This window comes from Ictalurus punctatus, chromosome 9, assembly GCF_001660625.3.
Source record: "Ictalurus punctatus breed USDA103 chromosome 9, Coco_2.0, whole genome shotgun sequence".
Taxonomy (NCBI): domain Eukaryota; kingdom Metazoa; phylum Chordata; class Actinopteri; order Siluriformes; family Ictaluridae; genus Ictalurus; species Ictalurus punctatus.
In genome coordinates, this window is record NC_030424.2 from 29,761,093 (window position 1) to 29,770,000 (window position 8,908).

The 8,908-nt window shown below is 42.8% G+C and overlaps 1 protein-coding gene across 1 annotated transcript in view; it reads left to right on the forward strand.

Moving 5' to 3' along the window:
- Positions 1-1,104: 1,104 nt before the first annotated feature.
- The window catches only part of clic4 (chloride intracellular channel 4), a 25,498-nt gene continuing 17,694 nt past the window's right edge, over positions 1,105-8,908 (forward strand). Inside the window, exon 1 of the mRNA XM_017475648.3 lies at positions 1,105-1,534. Within this exon, the coding sequence (XP_017331137.1) occupies positions 1,469-1,534 (66 nt within the window). The 5' untranslated portion in view covers positions 1,105-1,468. The remainder of the gene's footprint in view (positions 1,535-8,908) is intronic.

Consider the following 8,908-nt stretch of genomic DNA (forward strand, 5'->3'; position numbering starts at 1 on the left):
GTGACTGTAAGACTGGTGAGGTCAGTGTTTTGCTTTTGTATCGTAGCTCGGTTTGGCAATCTTACACTGACTAATAGGAATAGGTTGAATAGCCTTGTTAAGGTGGCAGGAAAAGTTATAGGAGTAAGTCAAAACCAGCCTATTTATTTATCACAGACAGGTTTTGAATAAGGCAAATTCGATTTTAAGAAATAAGATCATCCTTTATATAAAGAATTTGAATTGTTGCCTTCCGGGCGTTGTTTTAGAGCGCCGGGTGGAAGAACACAACGATATAAGGGTTTTTTTGTTTTGTTTTGGTGGCGGTTGGTTTAATGAACTCTTCATAGGTAGATTTCTGATATAAAGTATGATTTGTGCGATGTATATTATATACTGTTTGTGTATTATGTATTGTCTGTACGTCTCTTACGTTTTTCTGCAAGACTAGTTTCCCCTAAGGGGGACAATAAAAAGTAAACAAACAAACAGGTTGAGACAGAGGCACACTGTAATACCTTCCGTAACACAAGAGAATAATACTTAGAAAAATTCTCTAAGCTCTTACCACAGTTTTACAACCTATCAGAAACAAACCAATTGCAGGTGCTACTGGGGGCGGAGTCCAAATGCAGGTGCTAATTTACCTCACTGTATTTTATTTTATTTTATTTTATGGCGTTAATGTACATAATTATTGTAACCTTTACACTTTTGTCCTACACTGGCACCTTGCATATTGTCACTTTATGTTTCATTTTTATTTACTTATTTTTTCAATTATTAATATTTCTTCCATTCAATTTTACTATTAATATTATTCCTATTATCATTTTTTAAAATTTTATTTGATTCAATTAATTTTTTTAATTCTCCCGTCTTATCTATATATAGTTGCTTTGGCAATATTGTATATAAACAGTCATGACAATAAAGTGAATTGAATTGAGAGAGAGAGAAAGAGAGAGAAAGAGAGAGCCCAGCCCAGCCCAGAATGTTGTCCCTTATGGCTATCCCTAGAGCAGGATCAACGCCCCGCCTTCCTTCTATAAGCCCCGCCCACTCTTTTTGTTCGCCCTACTCGGTGACGTCAGGCCTTTAAATACTCCCGTTGCTTTTTTTTCTCCTTCCCAGTGTGTCCACATCCCCATCCACGACCATCCCGCCCTGAAGTCTGAACACACACACACACACACAAACAGACTCAGTGAGAGTGGCTGTATCTGCGGCCAGCGATGCCGAACTGATCCCTAATCCCGAGTCTGTGAGAAAAAGAATATATAAAAATATATTAACAGTTTGGAATAAGCGCGTATCGACGGTGTTTCATCCTCTCAGTGAGGCAGGGGTGCTAGCTAAGAAGCTAACCTTACTCAGCTCTGGAGGAAAGTTTGCGCGAGGACCACTTTCTGTGCGCGCGCGTGTGTGTGTTGTTTTTTTTTTTTTTTTTTTTCTCCTTTAAACCAAATTTCAAGCGGAAGGTTCGGGAATGTCTCTGTCGGTACCGCAGAACGGACAAGGCGATAACGAACCCGTTATCGAGCTTTTTGTCAAGGTAAGTCACAGATTTAGTTCTTTATTGTTTTTTTGGGGGGGCGGGGGGAGAAAACGTTGGAGAGCAACGCCAGCTGCAGCGCACGAGCGCAAACCGTTAGTCCTAGAATTGATTTAAATTTAAACAATTAAAACGGTCTAAAGTGAAGCTAAATATGCTAAAATGCACAAAATGTTCACATTTTAGTCGAAATGAGTGATAAAACTTGGGATTACAGTTGTTATTTTGTTGTTGCTGTTGTTATTTATTTATTTATTTATTTATTTATTTATAAAACCCACCTTCATCAGTGATTTGTCGTTAAATAACGGTTTTTCCAGGGCGATACTGATACTTAATACACACCGTCATCGCGATATTAAATATGATCCCTCTACTGGTAAATCTTTGGAGATTATTGTTATCGTATTGTTTTATTGGTATTAACCTGTACAGAATGTATGATTTAATTATTAATCCCTTCTGTACAAGATGAACAGATTTGCACGATATATCGGTATTGCGATCGTATTCTTGATGTATCGTCTCAGCCCGTGTTCGCGAAGCAGTTTAACAAGGTGCTCTATCCTAAATCGAAATCGGCTACGTTTATTGTTAGTGGTAAAAGAAAACCTAACGACGTGTAGGAACGAAAACGTGTATCGTCTTGTTTTTGTTGTTGTTGTTGTTATTGTTGTCTTTTGTTGTTATGTTATTAAAAATCTTCCGACTTTACTTTTACCCATGTGCGTAAAAATAAAGCGCACGAATTTACACCGTTGAATTCTGGACTCCGATTGGTCGGAAGGCGTTTCCGTAGTAACGGTGTGTCGTCATCGAGATGTAAGGAGAAGTTTGTTTAACGTTAATGGAAGGAGTTTCCAGTGTCGGAGATAACGCTGTAATGTTACATGTTTTCCAGCATGTTTAGCTTTCTTTTGTGGTTTCTTGGTAATGTGATAAGTTTTAAAATTTTCTGATTATGACTGTTTGTACTTGCTGCAACGTAAGCGATAACAGGAACATGTTTTGTCGACGTTAAATGTAACTATATACGGATAAAAAAGTCTGATCTGTTGTTTTGTTATTAACAAAAACATGTCAGTAATTGGAGAATTGCTGTAGTATAAGAGGAATAAAACACTTCGGAGTGGTAACGGTGACCCCTCCGTGATTGATTCTTTTCACTCTTATCAGTGTTTTGTATTAGTTAGCATCACACTGAACGTTTTGGACAAAACATTGCTAACGTTAGGTGGCGTTAAAGTAATATGTAATTATCATACGGATAAAGTACTAAAAGTACCAAAAAAAAAATAATCAAAGAACGGGTGGAGCAACAGTCTCCTTCTGGTACCGCACTGTTGTTCTCGTTTAGACTCGGTTTGGCAAACTCGCTGGTATTAAACAGGAATAACGCACAAACTCAGAAAGAGGACAGCGGTTCAAAAAAAAAAAGTTTCCATCTGATGATGTTTGACGGAAAGATTGAGGCGTCTTCTCTCTCTCTCTCTCTCTCTCTCTCTCTCTCTCTCTCTCTCGCTCTAGCTTTCACTCTGGCTGTGTCCAGCTTTTGTCTTTCTAGAAGCATTGCGTTTTTGGAAGAGAGCGGGAAAATGGCTGAGAGAAAAAGGGGGAAGGGAGGGAGAGGGGCGCTCAGTGGGAGGGGAAAGAGGGGAAAGACCGGAGAGGGCGGGAAGAAGTCTGGAAACAACCAAAAGAAAAAAAGCAGATGATTCTAATAAGTCGTTGTTTTGTCTGAGCAAATTTCATGGAGTCTCCATGTTGCCAGGGAACGGTATAAAAATAAAAAATTCTGAAAACGGAACGTCTTACGCCTATAAATTTCCGCCTCGCCCGTGTACAGGGTGGTATCTTTTCTCCTCTCTCTCTCCGGCCTCCTCCTACATGAGGCCTGCTGGGAGTTTGAAGTATTTTTGCTGGTTCCAGGATTGCGCTCTGTCCAACTGAACTGGACTCGATGTTCCTGGAATCTGTCCGGAGACCGTATACCGTATCCCGCTTCAGTCCACTAAGGGGACTGTTTCGGTTCGAGCATTCCATGTTTTCTCGGGTTCCTCCTTAATTCCTGTTTGTTTACAGTGGCTTTGGGAGGAATAAACACCCCCATCCCCAATATCTACAGGGATTCACCGATCCAATACCGGAGCTGTTTCTCTCGGAACGTCCGACTCTCTGTTGATAAATTACGTGTTAAGAAAGTCTAGTGTTCACGTCAACGTCGCGCAAGTTCGTGGTATATATGAGAGCGGATCGGATTTAAATGCGATCGATCCGATCCAGCGTATAAGTCCAGTATAAACCTCAGTAGTCGGTATCGGTTCCTTAGCGTATTTGGCTTCACACCGTACGATTGTCCTAGACAAAAATCACACATCGTTAATGCATTCTTTTGCACGTGAAGTGAGATCGGAGGAGCGTATAATAAATAACGTGGCATGCTCACGTCATCGCTTGTCGATTTAGCGCTTGATCAAAGACGGCCGACGAAGTCCTGGCAGCGTGAGAGAATTTTTTACAATTAAAATGTCCAAAGATACGCTAGCGGCGCTGACGATAAATGAAATACGCTAGCATTTCTTTACGGGATCTCGAACGTGGAGAACGCACGCCGTCTCTCAGTCTGTTCTAGATTTTATTAAGATCTCGTACAGCGTGGCGAGAGACGGTAAAATGTTATAAGATGGACGCACGATTTACGCGTATGTTGAGAAGTCCAGTTGTCTCTGCCAGGAGGTTTCGATGACTGTACACGTAGTGACAGGGTGCAGATGGAGGGAGTTTGATGTTTTTGCTGCTCAGATGCGTGCAGTGCATGTTTGTTTATACGTAGTAAAACCTTTTTTAAAATTTTTTTTTTTTAAATCAGTTTATTAGGTATTGCGTCAAACAAGCGGCGTTTTTTTCTGAGCGCTGAAGGTCCCACGTTGCTCGAGTGTGGGGTCGCGTTTTGCTCCGAGCATCCGTAGGAAGGCTTTCCCCCCGTGGGTGCAGTGTGTGTGTGTGTGTGTGTGTGTGTGTGTACATGCATGAAGGATGGAGATTTGAGGTTTATTTCCATCTGGGTTCCAGAGGCTTTTGTTTGAAGACGGTGTCCCGAACGCTGCAGTGTATCGCGCTGGGATTTTACAGCAGGTCCAGCACTGAACCGTGTCAGCGTTTTCGCTTTAACAAGGTCGATTCTGCTGCAAGGATTTTAGAGGTCATCTGTGGGCAGGTTCTTTCTTTTCCTTTCTTCTTTTTTTCCCTCTACACCCCCCCCCCCTCCTCTCCCACTTCTTCTTCTCCCTGTGCACACAGACTGTTCCTGATCTCCATTGTAATTAATATTACTTTGTGTCTAAATAAACAAAACCCTTTGCATCATTCAACAAGAGCTTTGTGTGTCCCGCACCACGCCCTCCCTCCCGATCCCGCTGTAGCTCCCTTTTATTTATTATTGTTTTTTATCCCTTTCTGTGTACCGAGAAGAGAATACCGACCGGTTCTGTGTTTACACACTAGGGCGAGAGGTGATCACAGCTCCTTCTCTACGGGCCTTTTTTTTTTTTTTTTTTAAACACACAAGCGGACGCGTTCGTCTTTTGTTCCTGCCGCAGTTCCTGGTCGTCATGGTAACCGCACACACCCCTACGGAGCCAGCGGACAAGACTCGTTGCAGATATATTACAGTCGTTCCCGTTATCGCGTTTCATTCGAGACGAGGCTGCGCAAGAGGCTCCTCCGTTCACGGTCGGGTCGATAACACGGGTTTACCTCCGCAGAACGAGTGGAAAGTTCACGAGAAGTTCCTCAAGCGCTCACGTCAGATGGTGCCCTCCAGAATTATCGGAACCCTTCATGAACACGAGCAAAAAAATGTATATACAGGCCTTAAATGCGCAGCATGTGTAAGGAGATTTATTTTCAATACGTAAAACGTTTCATAACATAACAGTCACCTCGGACAGAATAAAACTCTCTCGTGATATCGAACACGCTCGAGGACGCTTCTCTCGGTCCAGTCCTCCGTACTGATGATATTAATCAAGCTCCTTTATGTGAAAACTCTTTCTACAGGTGTCTAAGAATGTAAGAATAAACCTCTGTTATCTATCAGAAAACGGTCTGATCTCGTACAGCGCGGTAAGCGATGATGTTTAAAGACGGTCGGAAACACACATCTGTGTGTCTTTTCTTTTTTTTTTTTAATGAAGAGATCATTTTTCAAGAACGTCATCAGTTTGTTTTCATGGCACACTCAGAAGAGTGTTATGGAATAATTCTGAGTACACGTGAATACGTATTTGAATGCAATCGTGCCACGTTCTGTAAACGATACGAACAGGACACGTTATCATTTTATCGTCTCTGCCATGCCCGTTTTTAACCTCTATCAGGTCATGACCAGGTTCGGGGGAGCCCGAAAGGAAAGCTTGAGTAAGGAAATGTTTTAAAGTCATAGCGACGGAGGACAGCGCGACGATCTGACCGTGGATTCCACCCGAATCTAAAGGTCAGCTTTTTATAGCGGGCCGCAGCTGTTTTGGAGACACGAGACGTGTTTGTTTGCAAAACGAAGGCAAAGAGCAGCGTGGGCGTTTCCCGAGGACGATCCTCGAAGCACGGTGTGCCGTTGCCGGGGCGACCAGGCTGTTTACCTCGCCGAGGGGTCGGGCCGCAGCGCCGGCATTCATCGATCCGTAACCTCGGCCCTGTTTGCGTCTGCTCTTCGATTTAATTATTTGTTTGAGTCACAGGACCGTCCCGTGCTGAATGACACGGCCTCTGTGTGATGCCATGAGCGCAAAACTGTTGACCCGGCCATTGTGAGAGCCATAAAGAATGAAGTTACTTAACAGCACTTAGTTGACGATGTCATGAAAGTGAACGCGAATAAAATACGACACAATAAAAAGTTTTTATTATGAGTATCGTGATATATCGCGTCGCACAGTATCAGCACATTCCTATATGGCTGCTGGAATGCAGTCAGGTTTAAGGAAATGGAAAATGCGAAGGGTACTTTGCTCTGTGTGTGTGTGTGTGTGTGTGTGTGTGAGAGAGAGAGAGAGGCTTTGATTCATGTGACAATGATTTGATATTTGATCATACTGCTGAATCTGATACAATACGATTCTTTAGGCAACGATTTGATATTTGACTATCACTTAATATGATACGATTCGATTCATCTGGCAACAGTGTAAGATTTGACAATATCATTGAATCTGATACGATATGATTCTTTAGGCAGTGATTCAGTATTCGATGATACCACTGAATCTGATACAAATACGATTCTTTAGGCAATGATTCAGTATTTGACAATATTACTAATCTGATACGATTCGATTCTTTAGGCGATGATTTGATATTTGACGATACCACTGAATCTGATACGATTCGATTCTTTAGGCAATGATTCGGTATTTGACAATACCACTGAATCTGATACGATCCGATTCTTTAGGCAATGATTCGGTATTTGACAATACCACTGAATCTGATACGATCCGATTCTTTAGGCAATGATTCGGTATTTGACAATACCACTGAATCTGATACGATTCGATTCTTTAGGCAATGATTCGGTATTTGACAATACCACTGAATCTGATACGATTCGATTCTTTAGGCAAAGATTCATGAAACGCAGCCAGAGAGACCTGTGATTCATCAGGACTCATAACACTGAGGTAGACAAACTCTAAATTAACGCTGCCTCAGCAGTACTTCCTCTAACACACACACACACACACACACAGTAGATGGCACACAGTATTATACATTAGATGGTTGTAACCGTTTGTTCACTTTCAATCCTCAGCCAAACATCTTTGGCTTTTAATAAGAGACATAGCAGGTGAAGTGGGCGTGGCCGGGCGTTGAGAAACAATTGTGCTGACTTTATGCAAATGGCAGTCAAAGCACGAGACCAACGTCCAACGTTTTGAGCCATGTAAGGAGAGAAGATGTCTGCCGTGTGATTGCAAGGTTACGACAGAGAGTCCTCTCTGTGTTCCACGTGGAGGATGTGTGACGGATCAGCAGGCGAGCAGCTGAAGAGGCAGATTTTCCTCAACGCTGCTCTCATAAAAATGCCTCAAGAGAACCAGCGGAGTTAATTATTGTCCCTGGTCTGGAAAGGGTGGTGTGTATGTGTGTATGTGTGTGTGTGTGTGTGTGTGTGTGTGTGTGTGTGTGTGTGTGTGTGTGTGTGTGTGTGTGTGTGTGTGAGTGATATACTGTATAGAAAGAGCTTAAACCCTTTATAAAGCCAGACTTTGACCGAGGACTCTCACTCGCTCGTCGTCTTTTTCCTCAGAGACTCCAGCGTCCCATGGAACGTTTGTCTCGCACAGTTTTCTTTTCCTCTTCCCCCTCATCATCTTTTATATTCTGTCTGGTTTTAGTCAGTCACGTCCGAGTCACGTAGCGTCTAACACACTCGTGATACAGACATGTGTTTAAAAATAAACACTCGCGTCAGCGTGCAGCCCTCGCCATCTCGCTCACACCCGTCCTCGGAGTGAATAACTGAAATGCTTTGAGAATGGCGTGAACTCTCCTGTGTGTGTGTGTGTGTGTGTGTGTGTGTGTGTGTGTGTGTGTGTGTGTGTGTGTGTGTGTGTGTGTGTGTGTGTGCGCGTGCGCGTGCGGAAGAGTGTGGACCATACCACGAGAAAGCCGTATCATGATATTTAAGACACTCAAATCGTGATAATCGCATCGATTTAAAAACGTCCGGCCATCGTTACTGTTGTCGCATGCCATGTAGGTGTGGCCTGTCCGGCATATCCCCTCCAAATCCCCCGTAAGTTCTGATAAGAAATGTATCTTAAATGTTCTTTCTCTCTCTGTCTCTCAATGTACAAAATGTATCAGTTTTGAGTTACTTCATACTAGCGTAGTTCAGCAGAACAAGTTAATGCTAGCTAGATACGTACGTAATCTGTAAAGATGTTCTGTGTTGGTTCATTTTAAACCATCACATCGTTGCTAAGAAATCTACACACGCAGGTATATTTATCACAGATACGGATTATCTGTGCTCGTACCATGTTCCTGGAGCTCTGGAGTTATGGGATTGGGCTTTAAATGCTGCCTGAAGTTCTGTCCAGGGCGTATAATTTAAGGAAGGACAGTTCTGGCGTGTAGACGTGATGGGACAGAAGATAAAGACGTGGAGTCACTGTCCACATCAGACCGGTCGAGCTCGTCTCCTTTTGTTTAGCGACAATATTTTGTGCCCACATGTTTCGTGTTCACTCTGGGCTCGTTTGCGTTTCAGACTGTGGCTCGGTCGTCCGGTTCCTTACATCAGGCCGATTTTTCAAAATGGCGGACGCTAAAAAAAAAAAACGCACATGTGGACAAACAAAATTCCTCAAG